The following is a 22,850-nucleotide window of genomic DNA, read 5'->3' as shown; positions in this document are numbered from 1 at the left end:
GCTTGTCCTTCCTGGTTCTGGGACATTCTAGCTAATTCCAGTTTTTAGCTATTACAAACAGTGCTAAGATGATCATCTTCATCGCTAAATAGTTGCAATTCTCCTTATTTATTTCCACAGAGAAATGTCCAGGTGGGTGAAATCCTTAGGGCTCCTCCTTTCCTCACTGCCCTTGGGCATGGTTGACCCATGTACACTTCCGTCCATTGTAAATGAGACTGTCCATTTCCTCCCAGCCCATGACCCTCGGCATGAGCTCTCAGTTGGATGGTGCATTTGTTTTAAAATCTTTGTCATGGAAACTTGAGAGGTTTTTGAACTCATTCTTGGGTGAGTTCAAATGAACTCATTTTTAAAAAGAAGGAACATGGTCCTGAAGCATTAGAGGTGTGTGTGTTGTGAAGGACATTCCTGCCTGTGGGCATCTCCTCTCCCACCCCGGGTGAACCGAAACCCTCCCCTGAGAGGGAGGCACAAATCTCACTGGTTGGAGGCGGAGTGAGTGTATGGGGTTTACACTGAAAAGCAAAGAGTCCAGTGAGGGCTAATAAACACCGATTGCCTTCTGGGTGTGAGGGACTCCATGACGTGTCCCCTTGGCCAACTACGTATTCCTTCATAAGGGCAGCCGACCTTGGCTGAATGTTTACGAGCTACGGCACTGTTCCCCGTGCTTGAGTTTGGGGATACCAACTTTGATCGTGTGATGATCCACTCTGTGAGTTTCCGAGGCTCCCCCGTAGCCCCTGCTCTCCCCAAACCTTCAGGGCCCTGAGAGATTGCACTCCCGCCTACATCTCGGGGCTTGTGGTATCACTTCCTCATCAGCCCCACAGGAGCACCACCCTTTGTGGGGGCTTGAGTCCTTCCCACAGGCTGTTCCCTCTGTCCAAGAGTCAGCAGTTGTGTGCCTAGTCAGACCCACTCATCTTTCCAGACTCCTCTTAGATGTCCCTTCTTTGCAAAAAGATTCCTTGACACCCAAACTCCTTCAGACTACCCTAGTCCTCCCCATTTTTTTTTGCTCAATGCTTTTCCATGTCAGGACTGATGACGCTCGCATATAATCCATAAAGTACATGATGATCATTTTTTGGTGTCTATGTCCGGGCTAAAACACTGGCTCCGGGAGAGGACACCTTCCTTGCTCTAACTGCATCCCCAGCTTCCAGCACACAGCAGGTGCTCATCAGTTGCTTTTTGAATTAATGGGTGGAGAAGGCTGAGTAATGTAATACCCTTGTGTTCAAGTCTTTGGCAGATAAAGGGACACGCAGTACCGAGATGAGAGCCTCTGCGTCTTTCTAGAGTAGGGTAAAAAGGAGGCTCTCTGAGACTCTCTGCCCATCCCATTAGGTGGTCTTTGGTGAGAATGACCACCAAGATGTCCCAAAGATGGGCCGCAAGACCCGGCTAGTCTGCACACTCAGTTACTGTCCCATGAAGGTGGTGTGAGTGTGTTTCCAGCCTGCGGAATCTAGCAGAGATGAAGCATTTAGAGGGAAGAGAGTTTTAGAATCTTATAAGATTTTATTTATTTATTTTATTTGAGAGCGAGAATGAGAGAGAGAGAGAGAGCATGAGAGGGGGGAGGGTCAAAGGGAGAAGCAGACTCCCTGCTGAGCAGGGAGCCCGATGCAGGACTCGATCCCGGGATTCCGGGATCATGACCTGAGCCGAAGGCAGTCGCTTAACCAACTGAGCCACCCAGGCGCCCTGAGTTTTAGAATCTTATAAAAAGTACCAATTAAAGGCCAGGATTTAGTGAAGTTCCATGTTATTTTGTAGATTTTTTTTCTAGTTAATAATAATCTCTGAATAGTAAGAAAAGAACCTGAAAGGTTACAGTTTATTACTTTGTCAGACTTTAACCAGACTTATAACTAGCCCTGCAATCCTCTCTTAATAATCCTTCATTAAATTGCCTACAACTACCTAGATTCCTAAATGCTCTTTGACCCAGTTTGAACATCTTACTGGTTCTCTCGTTAATGAATCCGTTTAATAAAATCTTTGACATGAGTTCATTGTATGTTCTCTTGAGGTTCACGAGTTTACCTTCCTGAACATTACACTTCAACTGTCCACACTGGCGAGATAACAGAAACACAGTCTGCAGCGAATCCCCACAACTTCACGAAATACACTTGACACATCCATGAAAGAAAAAGCTGATCATCTGAGATGTGCCTGTATTTGTCTGGAAATAAGATCATGCGTGCGTCCAGAGAGCAGTTGCTGCAGTGTGGTAGCTGCTTGGAAACGTCCAGACTAGCACCAGCTTCGTCGGTGGATTTGCCTGTTGTGAGAGGCAGGAACCATTTCCTAGAGAACAGGGAGCTCGTACGATCACCCACTCCAGCGGGCACCCACAGCTGTCCAAGATGGTCAGTCTTATTACTCTGCTTCCAGCCTGCAGTCTGCAGTGCAGCCACGCCTACCTCACGGGCTGTAAACTCCCAGCAAAGGCAAATCCTATGTATGGTGCTATCACTTAATTCCCTTGGTTCTAATTGGCAGGGATATCTCAGGACACCTCATGCAATCAGTCAGTGTCTCAGAGTTTTAATAACAAAGCCCATTAAAGTTTCTGTTCCAAAAGAATTTAACACAAGTGAGGCATCTTGAGGGCTCTTCACCTAGAAAACAGAGGACCATATTGAATGGGGCCCTATTTTGTGTTGGGGGCGATGCAGTCATTATATCACTTAACTCTCAGAAGCCTCAGAGGTGGGTTTTCTAATCCTCGTTTTACAGAGGAAGAGACTGAGGGTCAGAGAGGTCAAAGTACTTGTCTAAGGTCACTTGGACTCAAACTGCTCTTCTCGCATCCATTATTGCACCATTCATTCCCCTTACAACCCATTCTCCAGACATTTAGACACATACATATTTATATCCTTAAGTCAGATCGTGTTGGTTTCTTATTTAAAGACCTCCAATAGCTTCGAAATCCACTTAGAACAAAACCTGCGTTCCCTGTCTGGTCGCCCTCCTGGCCCACCACTCTGCCTGTTAATTTTCCTTCAGCCACGTTGTTTTCTCCCTCTTCCCAGATGCACTAAGCTTGCTTCTACCTCTGGACCTTTGCGCTTGCTACTTCTCCTGCCCAGAACACTCTTCCGCCAGATCGTTGCATGCCTGGCTCCTCTTTCGATCTCAGCTCAAAGGTTACCTCCGGCAGAGGCTGTCCCTGCATGAAAGTCACCTTTTGCCTCGGTGTCCCTGACCACCCACGTAAGGCTGTTCTCCTCCTTTGCGTCCACACAGGACTGAGACGCTGAGCCTTTAGGCGTGCTGAAGAGAGAATCGAGTCAGGGTGAGCCAGACTTTTTCGGGGCAACGGGTGGTGCGGGGCGGAGAAGCGGCGGCAGCAAACACTCAGCGTGCCCCTATGTCCAGGGCAAGGGGCTAAGCTCTTTATAGATAACACTTGGAAGCAACGACCAGCCCACCCCAAGAGAGCCTAACAGCGATTGCAGTACTCTCTGAGGCCACTCACAGGTATTTTTTTTTAAATAGGGTGTTAATTTGGAAATGTCTGTGTAGATATTTAAGAGATGAAGGAAGACGTATGTTTATATTTTTGTCCCCTGTGGGCAAACTGGCAGTTAGATTCTGTGAGCAGTAAAACAAATATCCCTAATTTCCAAAAAGGGCATTTCCCTCAAATGCCCACCTTCATTCAACAGCTGGAAGAGGGGAAAGGAAAATGGAATATGCATTTGGAAGAAAGAAACAAAGACAAAGGGTAAGTTTCCCTCTCTGGAGAGACCTTCACACAACCGCCAGATGCACTGTGTTCATCTATGTTGAATCAGCAATGAACTATGGGATTAATTAGCTACAACTGGAGAAATCTGGGATGTTGTTCATTCGTTCGTTCATTCATTCATTCACGAAGATTGTATTGAGCATCTACTATATACCCGGTGCCCTGCTGAGATACAGCAGTGAACAACACAGTTCCTGATCTCGTGCCAATCTACGTTCCAGCGGAGGAGACAAACTCCAATCAGATTTTCACAGAAAGCAGCATAGGGTTTCTACCTCTCTTCCGGACAATGAAGGAAAACACAGGAAGTTATGAGGAATATGGGTGTAGTGAGAACGGAGCCGTGGAAATTGCGCTCTGGGGGTGAGTAGGAGTTAGTCAGCTCAAGAATGGGGGCGAGATCCTCCAGGCAGAGGAAGAGAAATGTTTGAGGGCTGGGGGGAGTGATGGAGGGAGAGAGAGTGGGTGTGAGAAGTGGGTGGTGAGCTGGAGGAACTGAAAGATGACCAGGCTGGCTGGAGTGAAGTAAACAAAGGATCCGGAGCTTGATTCCGTATTGGTTGCTGTTTATATCTGGTTGCTGGGCGAGAGGGATCGGAAGGAGCAACTGTGAGGCCAAAGAGGCTCATCAAAGCCAATCGCCCAGGCCAAGTGGGAGATGCCCGCTCGCTGAGATGAGGGTACAGGTTGGATTTAGGACAGCCCGAGGGAGGAGGTGGTGAAGGATCGCATGCGATCTTTAAGGCGAGTCTTGAAAGAAAGGGCAGGATTGTAATTACCAGAGAGGGGAGGACGGACGCAGTATGGACCAGGGAGAGTAATTGCTTCTCGGGCTTTCTGTCTCCAGCAGTGGCATAGAGAGCCAGTGCCAGCAGCTACCGCTCTCAGCAGAACCAGACTGAAGGAGCCCGTGGAGGTGCCACCCGCGGAAGCATCAGTTCTGGGCTTCTTCATTCATCACCCTCTAGACCAAGAGGGTGCGCACAGCTCCTTGGGAACTCTGCAAGAGCCCCACCTGCCTTTCGGCTTTACTTTCCATTTTCCTTTTCTTTACTTCACTTGAAAGAGCGGAGCTTCAGGAATTCAGAGCGTTAGAGCGGGACAGCGACCCTGGATGCTGTCTTCCGGGTTCGCCTCATTTGAGAGCTTTATGTGCCTGAGACCAGGAAGGTTACTCGACCTGCCTAGGGTCACACAGCGGCAGGCAGCAGTGCGGGGATTCACACTCGAGTCTGTCTGGTTCCACAGCCTGCTTTGCCAGCTGGAAGCACAGCCTCTCCAAATCCAGGTCAACCTCTTGCTCTGATCTGCTAAAGTCTAAAAGCATGTACTTTTAGAAGAAGCTGCTTTAAAGACATCCATAGACAGGAGCAGTGAACTCATGATTACAGAAGCTGGGCAGAAAGTATATGGAGGCAGGCCGGGTGTAAGACATTTGGGAGTGTTGGAGACTGTGGCACGCTCACACAGATTTTAAAATACAACTTCTTGGGCCAAGTGGAGTGCTCTGCTGCTGAGTCCAGCCCACCGCTGGGGTCTTCGAGGCCCCATGCCGCTCTCCTTTGCAAACCCAAAGTTAATGGGCAGGAGGCTGGAGCATTTCGACTCAGTGCAGGGCTCCTGAACGAACAGTTGATCGATTGGCTTTGAAGTGCCCCCCACCCCCCGCCCCGTTACGTTATGTTATGGCCAAGACTTTGTGCTAGCTGCTCACAACTTGAGACTCTCTCTACCCTTTCTTGCTTGCTTCTCTCCTCCCGCTCACGGCTGACACAAGCACTATCCTCACCCCCTGTACTCTTGTATTCCTAAAATTAAAAGTTAGTAACCAGGGGGATAGGAGAGACCCCGAGATGATTTTCCTTCTAAGTAGCCAGAATATCATCATTTCCTTGGGAACGTAAATCGTACCACAAGGTCTCCAGCTCACGGCAGGAAATAGCAAATAAGTAAGTGCCCCCTAACAAGAAATAAGAGACTCTACATGTGGCAAGAACCTTGAGCGGCAAGTGATGATTGGACCCCCGCTCTTACACTGTCATAGAGCCTCATCACTGACAACATGGGCATTTGTCTTCTATTAAACTCTTTCTTTGAAAAATGTCCATCTTTAACATTTTAGCTTCTTTCTCATAGATTCCATGATTTGTTTCCAAGAATTCTTAGTTTTAGGAGAAGGTGGCAGAATTGTTCATACTTCCCCTCTGAGGATCATGAGAGAATAGTTAACATATAAACTACAATTCTTTTTTAAAGCAGACACTGTAAATATTTCAAAGCCTTTGACGTTTGGCAAGTATGAATCTCTGAAGTTCATAAAGTCTTCCCCTAGATGTAGGAGCTTTGACTTTGAGATCAGTGAAAGCTTCTCTCATAGATCTTTATGGGGCAGCTGAACCCAGACTCGGAACATCAGGAGTAGACACAGAGGGGAGAAAGCCCTTTGATCGTCATTAAGGACAACAATCTCCCCTTGAATGCACTGGAAGAATTCACTGGAAGTATCTCATGCTGTGTAAATACGCAGATAGGCTTGGAAAGATCAAAGCAGAGAGAATGGTGCTATCAGTTGGCTTGCTCATGTTTATTTTCCATCATTTTTAAAAACATGTTATGTTAAAGAAAAGTTTCCAAGAGCAAAAGCAAAATCCCCGCACCACCTCCATTGTCTCACCCACATTCTCCAAAAACGGAAGAAAGACAGAGGAAGAAGGACAGCCCTGAGGAACAGACAAAGTATCTACATGACACTCGTTTTGTGAGAGGTTTGGATGGGTAACAACATTCTGTGAAGTGAGATGACAGGGTCGACGTGTTTTTAAGGAGTCCTGGCAAACACAGTCTGGAAAGAATTCTGTTTGCAAACCCCATGTAACAATGCAGCCTTCTTCTGACACGTGCAGTGTGTCAGCTACTACTAACTTCCTGTAATTAATCAAAGAGAAAGAAATTCCCTTCGGTCTTTTGGCTGCATATTGAGTCAGGCATCACGTTACTTTTGTCATTTACTATTTAGCCAATGCCTCGTGGATGAGGATAGCTCACAGTCTTTCAACTTCTGTGCCAGGCACCGCGATAATTCGCCTGGATTGTCTCTCTCGGTATTCACAATCCCATGAAGCAGATACTGTGACTCATATTCTGTTTGAGAGATGAGAAAACTAAGGCACAGAGAGGGTGATCAAGTAGCTTAGGGCTGCTCAGAGAGCAAAGCACAGAACCAAGAACACAACACAGGCAGTTTTGACCCCGGGGTCTGCCCTTTTGGCCCACAAATCACAGTGCTTGGCACAGACTCCACTGCAAGATGGCATGTGCGTCTTGATAGACGAGCCAATGACAAAGTGTGCTTCCGAGAGAGGGATGGTAAACTGATAAATACATTTTATCTCAGGCGTGTACGTTGCCTGGTCATTTATCAGAATTAGATCCTGCCCTAAGAATTCAGGACACTGGTAAATAATGATACATTTTTTATAACAGAATACCATACAGCCATTTAAAAGAACGAGGTAGAATTTGTATGTGTTGAAATGGAACAATCTCCAAAATATAGTATTAATTAAAAAAAATCAGGATGACAAACTGTGTGTATGGTATGTCCCCATTTATGCTCTTGTGAGCATAGCTTCTTTCTGAAAGAGGACATAAGTTTTTGGATGGGGCTTTTCCTCTGGCCAGGGGGACCAGAGCCCTGGAAACTATAGAGATTTTGGGAGTAAAGGAAAACATGCTTTCAGTCCATGCTCATTGGTACAGTTAGAATTTTGTAAACCATGGATGTGTGTTTTAGTTTTAAGAAAGGATTCTGTTCTATTGGAAGAAAATGGCTTCATGTTGGTAAACTTGAACGACTGGTGGTCACTAATCACTCCCATCCATTCTACCCTGATTGGATAGAAGGAACCTTGCCTCCAAGTCAACTTCATCTCGGCTGAAAGCAGTTTCCCCCGCACGGAGTCATACAACCAACAACGAAAACTAGGATGACCTGTGGTAAGACACCAGAACTGGTGTTGCACGCCTGTACCATGGGGAAGGGCAGCAAGAAAGACCTGCTGCCCCTTCCTCACCGCCCCCCACCCCGGGGCGATATTCTGAGGTCTGCAGTTGAGATGGGACCACCTCCTCTTTCTTTCTCCCCACCCCACCACCCCATTTCCTGTCTTCCATGTGTCCCTCCTTCCTTCTTCCCTCCTCTTGAAGAATCTCCCTTGGAAACCATTGTTCAACAAAGAAGCTATTACCTTAACTTCTGTTTTCCCTCACAGATTTCAATAGCTTTCCAGAGCAACACTGACACTGACAAGTACAATTATTCCGCAAGGTTTGGGGAACTAAGCATCACGGAAGATAGCAAAATGGTATATTTCCTAATCAGAACTCGCCCTGGGACCTGCAACTGTATTCAATTGCTCGCCTTTCATGTGTCATGCCTAATGTGGTGAGAGAGTTCGTTGGTGGTATCGTGGAGCTTGAGACGGCTCTGCTTCAAGAATCTGCATTTTAGTCTCGGAAATATTTAGGCTTTTTTTTTTTTTTAATGAGGTGACAGCTGAGTAATTTCTTGCTTCATCCTATGACATGAAGAAGAGTTGTTTCTCTTGGAGCTGGTTTTTAGAGACTTAGCAAAGTGGGTAAAGGAGAGACGCTGAAGGAAAGCTGCTGTTGTCTGCCAGAGAGCCCGGGGGAATCGGCAAGCTTCGGCTCCAGCAGCCTCTGAAAAAGTGGACGAGCTCTCCAGTGAAAGGCTCCAGAATGTGGACAAAGTGACCCCAAGTGTCTAACTGGAAGTGAGGCACCGAAATACCTTTTTTCCCCAATTACCTTTATGTTTAGAGTAACACTTAAGCTTAAAAAGAAAATTAACCGAGGGGCACCTGGGTGCCTCCAGTCAGTTAAGCGACTGCCTTCGGCTCAGGTCATGATCCCAGGGTCCTGGGATGGAGTCCCGCATCCAGGGAGCCTGCTTCTCCCTCTCCCCTCCCCCTGCTTGTGCTCTCTCTCTCTCTCTCTGATGAGTAAATAAATAAACTCTTTAAAAAAAAATAACAGAGTAGAATATAGCTTTTTAAACAAAATATAAATTCTCCCTTTTTGGTTTCAAAGCCAAAAATGGGCCATAGAGCAACTTTCAGTTACTTCCACTGGTGTGATAGCTATTTGAGGAGCATCACCACCTGCTCCCCTAACTTAGGGGAAAAATTTGAAATAACAAGTAACAGACCCTTTAACATGGTTAATTTAGAGTCCCAAACAGTTTGAATAGTTGCAAGAAATGGATGCCAGCAGAGAAAAACTCAGATACTCACATTCACCTTCATCTTGATCCTTTAAAGAAAGTATTTTTAAAGGTGATTATTCCATATCCTGGAAAACACCGACAGAAATCGCTTGGGAAGGGAAGTTCTTCGGTGGCAGTTAGTGCGGGAATGCTGAGAGGTGTGGGTCTCAAACATTTGTGCGTGAACAGTGTGCTCTTCCTGCAGCTGTTCTCGCCAGCAGATCTGGGCTGAGCCCAACAGCCCTGGGCAAGGATGGGGCTGGCCACACCATGCATTCCCTCCATCTGCCTCCTGCTTCCCCCCTACCCCCATCCGTCTGGGTGCCAATAGCCATTGTGGTGGGAATAACCCTTGTGAACTTGGAAATGAGAAGCTATGTGAGAAAAAAAGAACAACTTAAGTCAAAGAGTGATTCCTTGTCTTCCTAACACCTGTAAAAATGGCCCTGGATGACAGCATCATCTATGAAAAAGCACAAACGTGAAGTGATTTCTCCACCGTAACATTGACCTCTGATCCCTCCAGCTTTCAATTCTTCCTGATGGTTCAGATGAAAAAGCCCCTCATCACAGGACTTCCGTAGCTGCAGAAGGCCCTGTCCACTGATGAGACTTTGAGGAAGTGACTGGCTAGAAAAAAATTCCAAAGCTGCCCAATGGAAGTGAAGTATTTTCTTCCCTGAGGCCTGAATTCTGTGGTTTCCCAATAGGTTTGGGTCTTGACCAGATCCACTTGTTTAATCTACTTCCCCTATTCATGGGAACCTTGCTAGAATGTACTTTTCGTGCTTCATTGATTGGGCAATTATATATTAAGCACCTACTGTATGTCTGACAACGTGGGCTAGAAGCGGGGGGGTGGGAGTGGAGCAAGCAGCACTAGGTCCCCTTGATCTAGGATCTCAGGATTGAAATGATGCAACAAGAAATCAGGTCTTCTAGTAATTGATTTTTAAGATATGGCCCAAGACGGGCCCTGTTATACGAAACTGTGTCCTTCAGCCCGTAGAGCCCTAGAGATCCAGCAGCTCCATGCCTTGCCATTCCCCCTCCAGCACCTCCATGTTCACTCTTGGCTAGCCTCGTCCTTGGGTTATTGATTAAGATACCTCTTTGGAAAAAAGAGAAGTTGGAAGCAACTTCTGGAAGCTTCCTTTCCTCTCTTCCTTCTTTCTTTCTCTCTTTTTTTGAAGGGAAGAGAAGAGGAAAGGCAGGGGGGATACAAGAAGGTGTTCTGTGTGATCGTACCACCTCCGACGAGGACACTTTATCTAAGACTGTGCTTCTTCAACTCCGTATGTCTATTAATGGCTTTCTGTCATAGCTATGTGCCGTCGGTACTTTTTTTTACTTAAAGTAAAAAGTTAAATGAAACCAATTAAAAACAACTCTCCCTAAGCAACGTTACCTATAAAATTACATTTGATGAGCAGTTTTAATTTTTTCTAATGCACATGACAATACATAACTGACGTTAGAAAAATGTTCTAGTCATGGCCCGCGTCTCAGATCGTCTTGGATGCCAGCAGTCAAGGCCCCTGCAGGGTGTGATTTTTTTCCATCTGGTTGATCAGGAAGAATGCAAAGCTGGCCCAAACCATTTAACAGATCACAGAAAAATAAGGGAAGGTTCATGCCTGTTCACCAAATTCACCATCCCCCAGGGTCATTTCTAGGGGTGTTAGGAAAGCAAGGAGCCACCCTGTTATTTAAGCTCTTGGTCTCCCCCTCTGTGGGTGCGAATTTATTCCAGTCCCTGGGCTTATTCATTGTGTTGTCAATAACGGGCTACAGATAGACCCACTGCAAGTCTTACTTGGGAGACCACAAGGAAGTTGGGACGGGTGTGTGTCACTGGCTGTGTTGATCTCAGGATGCTCATTGATCGCCTCGCTTTGGGCAACATCATGTAGGAAACAAGCAACTTGAAGTACTCGCTGTCTATAACCAACTCTAGTGCCCTTTCAACCTCGGGGCAAGTTTACACTCTGAACCCGAAGCCAACATCCCACAAAGCCCCTTTTTACTTTCTGTTAACCAGAGGGCAAACATCTCCAAGGGAGAAAGACCCTACTGCTTTCTCGTCTCATTTCTCCTGTTTTCTTGTCCCCAGACGACAGACTGCCAGTAAGAGATGCATAGCAAAAGCTGCTTTTGATTCTACGGAGAAGCAACACTTTAAAGAAAAAGAACAATACTGTACATCCAGTAACTTCGAAGCTCACGGAGACATTCTCTCTGGAGTGGGGGGCCACACGGGGAGCCAAGAAGTGCCCGTGGGTAACTTTTCAGTGGTTTCCGTGTTTTCTCGAGAGGGGTTTGCAGAGACGGCAAAGCCTTGGCGCAGGACCCTGAGATGCTGTCCCAGGCACAGGACACACTGCCTTCTTGACATTACCTCTGTTCCCATGGTGTGGACACAAGCGTCTTCTTCCATTCCCATCCTCAAGTGGCTTAGAGCAATACAGCTGGACACGGTTCCTAAAATATTTATTTCCCCTTTTTGCAAGTCATGTTGGAGTCTCCAGATATCACTTCTCCCCGCCCCCCACCTCTGTCCTTTGAAGTTATTCCCCTCCAGGCACTTGTCATTTCCTCCCTTAGTCATCCTAGTTCCAAAATGACCATGTTCTCTTTCTAGGGCTGCTTCCCCATTCAGCGATCATGCAAGGCCACTTTTCTTTGAATAGTCTGGTAACTCTGGGGGTCGTGAGGCTGTTTTGTATAGCTTTTTTTTTTTTTATAGTGAGCTCTCTAGCAAATAAAATGAAACAGGAATGATCATATAATGTGATGGACTTTTTATGAACTAAAATGACGGTTTATTATATTGAGGAAGGGGCCGAGACACTTTTGTCCTTGGTGGCATTTAGAACAGTGCGTGGCATAGGGCAGGCACCCAATAGTTATTGAATGAATTAAAGGTATATTGTCTGGAAATAAGGTTGGTAGAAAACAAACATCGGTTTCACAAAAAAGGGAGGTGTATATTGAACACGCAGTTCAATAAAACCTATTTGCACCTTTATTTACTATTCTTTCTGTTCACATCCCCTCATGGTTTCAAATGTCAAAAGTTTTTTTTTCAAAAGGCAGGGCAAGCTATTTTTTTGTCCGTGTCCATTGAGAACAGCATGGCGGCCTCCAAAATGGAAAGAGAGGCCACCTGCCCTTGTCTCCTGACTCATCCCCTGCTTCTGCTCTTCTTGGCCAACAGTCCATTTGTTGCATAGTAGCCTGAGTGATGTCTTAGAAACATAAATCAGACCATGTCGTCTCCTGCTTTAAATAGGCCAGTGGCTTCCTTTGCAGTTAGAATGCACCTCAAAGTTCTTACAGGACTCTGCTTCTCCCTCCAATCTCATTTCTGCCCACTCTCTCTCCTTGTCCCTCTGCCCCAACAACGCTGGCCTTTTTACGGATCTTTCACCATGCTGAATTCCTTCCCCCTGCAGGGTCTTTGCCTTTGCTGTCTCCTCTGCCTGGAATATTTCTGCCATCATCCAGGTCTCCAGAAAGCCCCCTTTCTGTCCATCACCTCTATCAGATCACCTTGTTTTATTTTCTTTATGGTAGTTATCACCAGTTGAAACCATTGTGTCCAGGTACTCATCTACTGACGTTCTGACCCCACTAGAACATCAGCTCTGTGTTGATCATCAGAACCCCAGGACCCAATAACTACATGCCGGGTAGATGGCTAAACAGTGGACAGTGAATTGTATTCTCAAGCTGGCTGTTGGACCTGGACTGTTTTGCTTTGTGAGGCAAGTGAAGGTATGGAGCTGCTGGACAAGGTCACTGGGAGGCTGCAGGTCCTTGTGACCTTGACTTCAGCTGCAAAGGCTCAGATCTAAGGCAACACCTGACCATGGGAGCAGGAAGGGGGCCAGTTCTTGCGAGTCAAGGCTGAGTGGGTCAGGCTGGGGTCAGGGAGGGGTTAGGGACCTTAGAATCAGAGGCGGCTTCGGTTCCCAGGTGTCTGACAACTAGGAAGTCCTGTGTCTGACCTTGGGGCAGGGCGGGGCTGTGTCGCAAGTGTTCCATCCGCACTCTCTGTGACCTCCCACTGATTCACACACACTCAAAGCATTTATCGGGCACCTGCTATGGGCAGGCACTGCTGCAGGCACTGGAGATGCAACACTGAATAGGAAAGCCCAGCTCTGTCCCTTGTGGAGCTGACGCTCCAGAAAGGAAGACAGATGATGAACAAAGGGAGAAACAGTTGGGAGAGATGATTTCAGCTGTTGATAAAGGAAGAGGAGGCGGAAGATGAGAATGACCGGGGAGGGTGTGGCTGGGGAGGTGACTTGGATGGGGCAGTCCAGAAAGGGGTCAAGCAAGCAAGCGAGCGAGTGTGGAAGATGCTTGTGGGGAGGCCCCGTGGGATCCAGCCCCCAAATGGAACATCCCAAGGCAGGGGAAGGGGAGGCAGTGAGGTGGGGGGGGCGGCTGGCGGGACTGGGTCAGGCTGGCCTTGTCGCCACAGTAAGTTCTCTGTACACATTCCCGCTTGCCATTCCTCAACAAAGACGGAGTTAACATGTCTTGCTTCCCACATCAGAGGTCCTAAAGGCACAAGGAGAGCCTGCAATTGCTCTCCGCCCACTAATGACATCCCCAGTGCTCTTGCCCAGAAGCACTGAAGCAAGCTCCATCCGGGCAGGCGGCAGATGCATCGCCATTGGGTCTGTCTAGACCAGCCCTGGGAATGTTGGCGATTTTAACTCTACGTCTTTACTGAGACCCTCCTGGAGGGGCCCGAGGACAACTCCACCCAGAATTGGGATGGAAGAGGGCTAAAGGATATTTGCTCTTTACTTGAGGCTGGATCCGAAATGTTAAGGACATCTAAGAACATTTAAATGTGTGTAAAACATAAATATTATTTTTGATCAGTTCTCTGGACATCCACCCTTTAGTAACTAGGGAAAGACGCTTGTTTGAAAACTCCTTTCAGAAAACCAAGTGAGCATACGGCCATATTGACAGAAGAGAGAAAGTACAGGTTGTAGAGAAAATACTGTGAGAAAGTAGGTTTAAAACAGAATCAAGTTGGGGCACCTGGGTGGCTTAGTCATTAAGCGTCTGCCTTCGGCTCAGGTCATGATCCCAGGGTCCTGGGATCGAGCCCCGCATCGGGCTCCCTGCTCAGCGGGAAGCCTGCTTCTCCCTCTCCCACTCCCCCTGCTTGTGTTCCCTCTCTCGCTGTGTCTCTCTCTGTCAAATAAATAAAATCTTAAAAAGAAAAAATAGAACCAAGTTTCAGAAATTCTCAGAAAGTGAAGGAAAACAAATACCATGCTTCTTTGACTCTGTAATTCTCCTTCAATTCTAGCGAGACAAAGATGCCTGTGCCCAAAGATGCCAATTTCAATATCACCTCTCAGGTGTGCACTCACGGGCACACACGTGCAGGCACACGTGCACACTCAGAAGTGAATACAATTTGTAACACATGGGACTCCAACACTAAAGTACACGCAGACTCTATTTTCATAAATAAGGCACTTTTGAAACTACCCAAAATCCCAAACAAGGGTTTACATATAATGAAATCACTTATTCACCCTGTCTTCTAGACCTAACTTTCCAGCATTTCTCGAATGGAGTTGAACATGGAGTCAGCCAGCTACCGTTCAGTAAAAGCCAACAAATGACGTGTTAGACAGACCACTTTGCCACACATGACGAGCTTCTACCTCTTGCAAGTGTACTGCTCCTAGCATTTCCTATCACTAATATCATCATATTTATCTTCCAGTTTCTCTTGGTTTCATACAAGATTTAGGGAAAACCTAATGAAAGTCAGACAGCTACACAAAGGCTGCTGGGCACAGAGGTGAAGACTACCGACATGGAACTGTTGGGTGACAATCAGCAGCACCAGGGGATGGTGTGATGCGCAGTCACTGGTCACCACCCACTGTCCACAGGCCACCTGCAGGGTATGAGAGGTGTTCCGGGGTGCCCCTGATGGACATGAGGGTGCTTCAAAGCCAAATGCACCAAAGCTGAGAACCACTTACATGGTATGACCCCTGACTGCATTGTGTCACCATCTAATAAAAAGCAATTATTTAACAATAATCAAAGAGATCAACTGTGCTAAAATAAATGGAACTCTAATATGTATTGTTAATTGTAAAAGGTGAGAAGCTCAACCGTTGTTCAGTTAGTGCTCCTGTTTGTAGAAAGCCTTTTATTTATTTTCATTTTTTAGATTTTATTTATTTGACAGAGAGAGACACAGCGAGAGAGGGAACACAAGCAGGGGGAGTGGGAGAGGGAGAAGCAGGCTTCCCGCAGAGCAGGGAGCCAGATGCGGGGCTCGATCCCAGGACCCTGGGATCATGACCTGAGCTGAAGGTAGACGCTTAACGACTGAGCCACCCAGGCGCCCCTTGTAGAAAGCCTTTTAAAAAGCATATTATATCATAGGGGCACCTGGGTGGCTCAGTCTGTTGAGCATCTGCCTTCAGCTCAGGTCATGATCCCAGAGTCCTGGGATTGAGCCCCATGCCCGCTTCTCCCTCTCCCACGCTCCCCCTGCTTGTGTTCCTACTCTTGCTATCTCTCTGTCAAATAAATAAATAAAATAAAACAAAATAAAATAAAAAATAAAATCTTTAAAAAAAAGTATATTATATCATATGTGCATTGACAGTTTGTAGGGGACCCAACAAGAGCTGAATTGCCTCTGGGCTAGGAGTTGAAGATGTGAGTTCTTGCCCTCGTACTGCTGTGATGTAGAATGAGTATTAGAAGGATGTTATTAATTCAACGTTAAATTTCCTTGCCTGTGATCTATTGGAGTTGTGTAGAAGAATGTCTTTGCTTTTAGGAGACACATGTTGAGGTGAAGCGTCATTTAGGTGTGAAATGTCATTATGCCTACAATTTGTTTTCAAATGGTTTAACAACAGTAACAACAAAGTGTGCGCACACATGTGTCTAAATATACACAAGTAGATGCAGACAAATGTGACAAAGTGCCAGAAATCAGTGAATCTAGGTAAAGGATATGCTGGGATTAACTGAATTGCTTTTTTCCCCCCAGTTTTCCAATGGTTTAAATTTTTTTCAAAGAAAATAGTTGGGTATAAAATTCTAGGGTAGCTTAGACATTTACATGCAATCCATACAAGAGAGGCTGTCATAGTTTACTCGGTTACATAAATTCCACTGGTGACATCCATTGTTATTATTTTAATACTAAGTAACATATATGTAATTCATATAAAGAAGCTTCCCCTTTAGTAACTGTTTCATTTTTTTCCTGTTCTACTTCACATTTTAAAAAGGCAGAGCAAGAAAATCCTTGAGCTTCATTTTCCTTGTGCCCCAGCTGTTTTTCCTTTAAAGCAACCATTACAACTTTCTAAATAGTGACTCTTTTTTGATTCATGCCACAGACTTGAGCCCCACTCACACATGCCAGTATAAAAGTTCCCGGGAAATGGTGTGCGGAATGCCCCCTGTGGACTCAGCCCACGGGAGGCTGAAGCCAGATCTAGACTCTGCTCTTGGGAAGGAACACAGAATCAACCAGGTCGCCTGGGAGTGACACTAAGTGTCTTCAGGGTCCAGAGAGAAGAGAGGTCAAGGTGGGCTGAGGCCGAGACTCGCATCTTGCTCGAGAAGTTTGTTAGAAAGCTAGTGGACCCAAAGGGATGGATGGGTTGTGTCGTGAACCCCAGAAACTGGCTTCTGCTAAGGAAGTCATTTGCATCCATCTCTGAATCAAACTGGCAGTAGCTTTACAACACTTTATCTTTTCCACACTAAACTTACGTTAAACTTTTCCATCTCAAACTCACATGTTACTAGTATTTACCTTTTGACTCCACTAGAAACTTGGAACGAAAATCGGTCACTGTCCTTAACCATAACGGGTTGTTTTGCCCCTGCCCATCCAAACAGCCCCCGTCACTCACCTTGGGCGCACCATCCATGATGCCTGCCCCCTTCATCTTGGTGTGGAACAGCTCCTGTGAGCTCTCCCGCTGGTATCTCCGGCTTCAGAGGAGGATTATGCAATGTCACTGCATGCCTCTGGCTGGTTCTCAGAAATTGAATTCTATGGAGCTATCTGACAACACGGGAAATTGTCAAAACGATTCTCCCAGCAGGCAAACTTCCTGGAAAGCACGATAAGAGTAAAATGAAGGCGCTGATGGAGAGGAGACAGAAATCCAGGCCACACTCACTCCTCGATGCCTGGCATCTCTCTTGGTCTTTAAGTAGAGATTGTTACACGTTTGCTATGTGAAACCACAAAAGAAGAAAAAAACAAAAACACTCTTCCGCTTTATAGGGTGAAGTTCCTACTTTGAAAGCTCAGGGTATGAACGCTCCGCATTCTCGTCCCCATAAACACTGTGAACAACTTCCACCAGACAGACTAAGCTTATTTTTCTGATTAGAGGCCGCTAGGCCAAATTTGTGATCGTGGTCAGTCTCTCTTCCTTCCTGCTTCCTAAACTTGCTCCTAAAACAGCCAGGAGGAAACAAGTCAAGGCAAATGCCCTAAAGGACCTAGTCCCGATGCATCTCTCCTCCAATACACACTGCTCCTTGCTCCGACCCCATGCCCACTTCTGGTCTTGGCTCACAAAACTTCATGATGAACATTTTCTGAGCACTGACTCTGTACCAGGGCTCTGCTGAGCACTTTTCAGTACAATAAATTATCTGTTAAATCTCAATCACCCATCGTCAGAACTTGAAACCACAGCGCTGGCTCATTGCAGTTCAGCATTACTTGCTAGGTTTTTTTACTTTCCCTAAATTCAGACTAAACATTCAGAGAGAACGTACAGGGAAGAAGACTCCTTGTTAGGCACATTCCCAGTTGTATTTCATTTAAACGAACTGGCACGCATTCTTCCGAGGCTGGCTCAGGTTGCATTCCAACAGGTGGTCTCTCCCTGTTGCTACCTTCCTGCCATTATAGCACTCACTGTCTGGTCTGCTGGGTATCCGTCGCAAGTCTGAGCACCAGGAAGGATTTCCTGGTGGGAATAGCTGACTGATTTCTGGCTGAGACAATTCATATTTTAAATTGTTATCATCACTGGAAGTTAACTTCCGGGGCCAGGTAATTGATGTGTCGCAGATGGGAGCAGATGACCGGGAGGGAAAAATGACCCCACAGAATGAGAACACAAGCTGACTTAGCACCAAGTGCCAAGTGGAGATCCACAGAGAGGACGAGAGAGATGGGAGAATGGGGAGTAATTCAGGGAAGGCTTCATGAGGACGGCGAGATATGAGAAGCAGGGGCAGATGGGTATAGAGGCAGAACTTGTTTCCAGCCGCAACACCATGAATATGCAAAAAAAGAGATGGAATTAGCAAATTCCATTTAAGGTAACCAAGCCGACTCAGATGGAAGAGCGATGAGTCCTAAGGGCTGGTGTTATGAATGACAGCCTGGACTAGCAGAAGGATTTTAACCTATTGGTTTTTACAGATAGGACAAATCACTGAAGCGGTACTCCTGCAAGGCATAGAGCTAGTAATACTTGTAAGGCGAAGGCCTCTACAAGATGGCAGGTGATTTCCATGTCGTTGAATGTGAATCCAGATGGTTCGGGGGTGTGCCTCTTCCCTCCTGCTTTCTTCTGGCCCTAACCTGCGCCTCTGTTGTGGCGGGTGTGGGTCATCCTGCGTCTCAGATGAGGAAGATGCAGGCACGACTGAGCTAAGCCTGAGGTTCACATTTCCAGGGTGGGATCGATTAACCTCAATTTGATGCCTCCATGTATATTTAGATGTAATTATGTCATGATTTTGTTTTAAAAAGTCCTTATCTCTCAGACATACATACTGAAATTTACAGATAAAGATCTGAGATTTGCTTCAAGATAATTCAAGAGAGGGGGAAAAGACTAGAGGTAAATGTAAAAGATTAGCTATGAGTAGCCAGCTGGGGAGTCTGAGGGATGGCTACATGGAAATTCATTAACCTGTACTGTTGACATTGAATTAAAAAAAACAACAGCTTTATTTATTATTTATTTATTTATTTATTTTAAAAAAACAACAGCTTTATCAAGATAGAATTCATATACCACAAAATTCATCCTTTTAAAGAGCACAGATTCAGTGTTTCTTTGTTTGGGGTGGCTTTTTTTTTTTTTTTTTTTTTTTTTTTTTAGTATATGCAGAGTTGTGCAACCATCAGCACTATCTAATTTGAGAATATTTCATCACCCTAGGAAGAAACCCATACCCATTAGCGGTCACTCATCGCCCTGTTGGCCTCCAACCCCTGGCAACCATTGTTTTTTTATTGTATAATGGACCTTTGCATATATTTGAAAAGAAGTAAAAGGGACGGACAAACTTGTTCAAGGTCACACAGTGATGGGACTGAGCCATCCAGACCCAGGCTCCAGACCCAAGCCTCTCAGAAAAACGCTAGACTTCACGCCAGGTCCAGTCTGGACAGTCCCCACCATCTTGGCAAACTCCTCTGACAGTGATTCCTCCCAATACTGAAGGGCCGACCCTGGAGTTCCAGATACGGGTTAGAATGCTGTAATTTGCATGTGTTCTTATTTATTCACTTCTTTAGGAGAAACAACCTAAATTTAAAAAACAGAATGAAGACACAAAAGTCATAGATTTGGTCCCAAAAGAAAACAGACTCACTCTTACATGGATACTTAGTGTCATATTTTGTGAATGCCGGGCTTGCTTCTCAGTCTGCTATTTGGCCCTGTCATTTTTCTGAATGAAAGCCCTTAGACATTTTGCTGCAATCCATTTGTATTTACTTCTTTAGGCAAATGTGTCCTTCCGTGCACAAATATTGCAAGAGTTTGCTATTCCTGGAAATTGGGTGGCTTTAGTAATATCCTGCTGACTGAAGGTTGAAACAGCTAGAGTTCAAGGGAACCAACTCTGAGACTCTAATAAGGTAATTTCCCCCTTCTCTTTTTTTTCAATAATTTTTTATTGTTATGTTAATCACCATACATTACATCTTTAGTTTTTGATGTAGTGTTCCATGATTCATTGTTTGTGCATAACAAACAATGTGCTCCACGCAGAACGTGCCCTCTTTAATACCCATCACCAGGCTAACCCATCCCCCCTCCCCCCTCCCCTCTAGAACCCTCAGGTTGTTTTTCAGAGTCCATCGTCTCTCATGGTTCGCCTCCCCCTCCGACTTACTCCCCTTCATTCTTCCCCTCCTGCTATCTTCTTCTTCTTCTTTTTTTCTTAACATATATTGCATTATTTGTTTCAGAAGTACAGATCTGTGATTCAACAGTCTTGCACAATTCACAGCGCTCACCGTAGCACATACCCTCCCCAATGTCTATCACCCAGCCACCCCATCCCTCCCACCCCCCACCACTCCAGCAACCCTCAGTTTGTTTCCTGAGATTAAGAATTCCTCATATCAGTGAGGTCATATGATACATGTCTTTCTCTGATTGACTTATTTCACTCAGCATAACACCCTCCAGTTCCATCCACGTCGTTGCAAATGGCAAGATCTCTTTCCTTTTGATGGCTGCATAATATTCCATTGTGTATATATACCACATCTTCTTATCCATTCATCTGTCGATGGACATCTTGGCTCTTTCCACAGTTTGGCTATTGTGGACAGTGCTGCTATAAACATTTTCCCCTCTTCTCTTGACAAACGCTCCCGAGAACAGTATTTTGGATGAATTTTCTCTTCACAGCCTGGAGTATCCGACCACTTCACTTCTATAGCTCCTAATAAATGCACAGGAAGGTAGACTGCTTTTGTAGATGGAAATGTTTTTTGGGATGTTTTATACTGTTTTCATGTGGACTTTGAGCTCTCAAGCTCCTTGAGGGGTGGTCTTCGAAGGCTGGTCACTCAATGCCTGAGTTTTTAAAGTGAAGCTGGACACCAGGTGAAGAACATCCAGAGCATTAAAGGCTTAGCAGGATATGTCAGACTGCATGGCTTTAAAATCATCTAGTAATCTGGCAGCTTTTAACCTCAAGAAGATAACTCAAATGGAGCTCTTTAGGTGAAAGCAGAATTTCATAAATTGTCAACAAATTCACCTAAATTCCCTAATGCATGGATAAAACAGGGAGGACCGGGATTCTAATTGTCAGTGATGACACTGTTTAATAGCCTAAATTTTGATGCCAAGGTGGAGAGGGAAAAGGAAGCAAGACTTGAGAAACAGGATGCAAAAGAAATGCTGTGGGCATCAAGTAGGCCAAGAGCTGGAGGAGAGGGGCTGAGTGTTAAGAGAAGCTCGAGAAAACCCCAGGGTGGAACATGGCGGCACAGGCAAGGGGTTGCTGTCAGGTGAGCGACCAGGCTGTGAAGAGTAAATTGGCCAAAAACTGAGTGGGAAAGAGGCTTCACAGACTAGAACGCCCACAAAGGGAGTCGGAAGGCCAAGCAGAAAAGCTCCAGAAAAAGGCCAGAAACCTAAGGAATGAAAGTGATAGAAGTGTCAACCATTGGGGCGCCTGGGTGGCTCTGTTGGTTAAGCGTCTGCTTTCAGCTCAGGTCATGATCTCAGGGTCCTGGGATGGAGCCCCGTGTCCAGCTCTCTGCACAGCGGGGAGTCTGTTTCTCCCTCCGTCAAATAAATAAATTAAAAAAAATCTTTTAAAAAATGTCGACTATTTTCTAAAAGGTTTTTGTTGTTCAAATCCCCTTTGTCACTTTTTTAAGTCTCTTGGTCATCGGTCCTGTTTCAGCTCTTCATATTCTATGCACTCACATCTCGTGCATCTGATTAATTCCAAGTCTTCAAGTCTGACTATCCTGTGTAGTTTCTAGTGCTTCTCGCCACAGGGTCAGTTTCCTTACATACTAGATTATGACCCCACGGTTCTCAGAGCTGGGGGTAAAGATGCGTTCTTCCTTCATTTGTGCTGGCTTCTGTCAGACACTCTTAGACTTGCTTTAGATTCTCGGCTCGCTTTTCTCCAAGCCGCAGAGCTAGTGAAAGTGGTTTGTTCCCACCTTATGTGGACTAATAGCTTGTAGATGGGATTGTCAGAGAAGACCCTCCCCCCAAACCTGAGCCAGCACCCGGTCAGGCAGCTATCCTCTCTCCGGGAGGCGGAGTTTTTGTCAAGTTCACCCTTTCAGGGAATGGGGCACTTTCTGGGTTCTGGGCTTTCTTCCTAGGTCTGGACCAAAGCTCCCACCATGTGAGGTCAGAGCTCAGAAATCATTTAGGCTCCAGGGGATTGACAAATGTCCTCGGTGCAACTGGCTGCCCCCGAGCTCCTGATTGTCTGGATTTGTGATTTCTGGTTGTTTTGCCTCTCAAAAATTCCCTGAGGGTTTCTTGCTAACTCAGCTGTTTAGAGATTAAAAATAAAAATAAATTCTATACAGGTGTGTAATGAAAGGGCTCTCAGAGTACCTGGTCCACTGTATATTCAAAAACAGAAGTCTCCCCCTCCCCCAAATCTGTTTCTAGCATGCGGTGTTAAAAAAAAAAAAGTGCCTTACTGATTGAGTGCATGTTGGAGATGATTTTGATTAAGCTCTTTAATCACAGATAAAGAAGCTGTGGCCCTGCAGAGAAGTGGCTTGCTTTACTACTAAACAAGTCAGTAACAGAGCTGAGACGCCTCCCCCATCCCACAACATCGCCCTTCCTAAGGGAAACCAAAGTCTAAGGTAAAAGGTTGGTTTCTCTGACTCATCAAAAGAAATGGAATTATACTTTAGTTTTAGGATAAGGTACATAGCTAAAGGCGATTTGGCTATAAAAATCTGACTTCTAGAATGAAATACTAAAGAAACAGTATGAA

The 22,850-nt window shown here is 45.7% G+C and overlaps 1 protein-coding gene across 2 annotated transcripts in view; it reads right to left on the bottom strand.

Annotated features, from left to right (window-relative positions):
• The window catches only part of CASS4 (Cas scaffold protein family member 4), a 34,906-nt gene extending 17,597 nt beyond the window's left edge, over window positions 1-17,309 (bottom strand). For both annotated transcript variants that reach the window (XM_028089180.2, XM_088026811.1), the window contains exon 1: window positions 17,000-17,309. In XM_028089180.2, coding sequence (XP_027944981.1) covers window positions 17,000-17,035 — 36 coding nt within the window. In that variant the 5' untranslated portion in view covers window positions 17,036-17,309. The remainder of the gene's footprint in view (window positions 1-16,999) is intronic.
• Window positions 17,310-22,850: the final 5,541 nt, after the last annotated feature.

This window comes from Eumetopias jubatus, unplaced genomic scaffold (genome assembly GCF_037043125.1).
Source record: "Eumetopias jubatus isolate StellerSeaLion01/CBP00866 unplaced genomic scaffold, mEumJub1_p1.0 scaffold_9, whole genome shotgun sequence".
NCBI lineage: Eukaryota > Metazoa > Chordata > Mammalia > Carnivora > Otariidae > Eumetopias > Eumetopias jubatus.
Note: the sequence above shows the minus strand (reverse complement) of the source record. Positions and strands in the feature narration are given on the sequence as shown.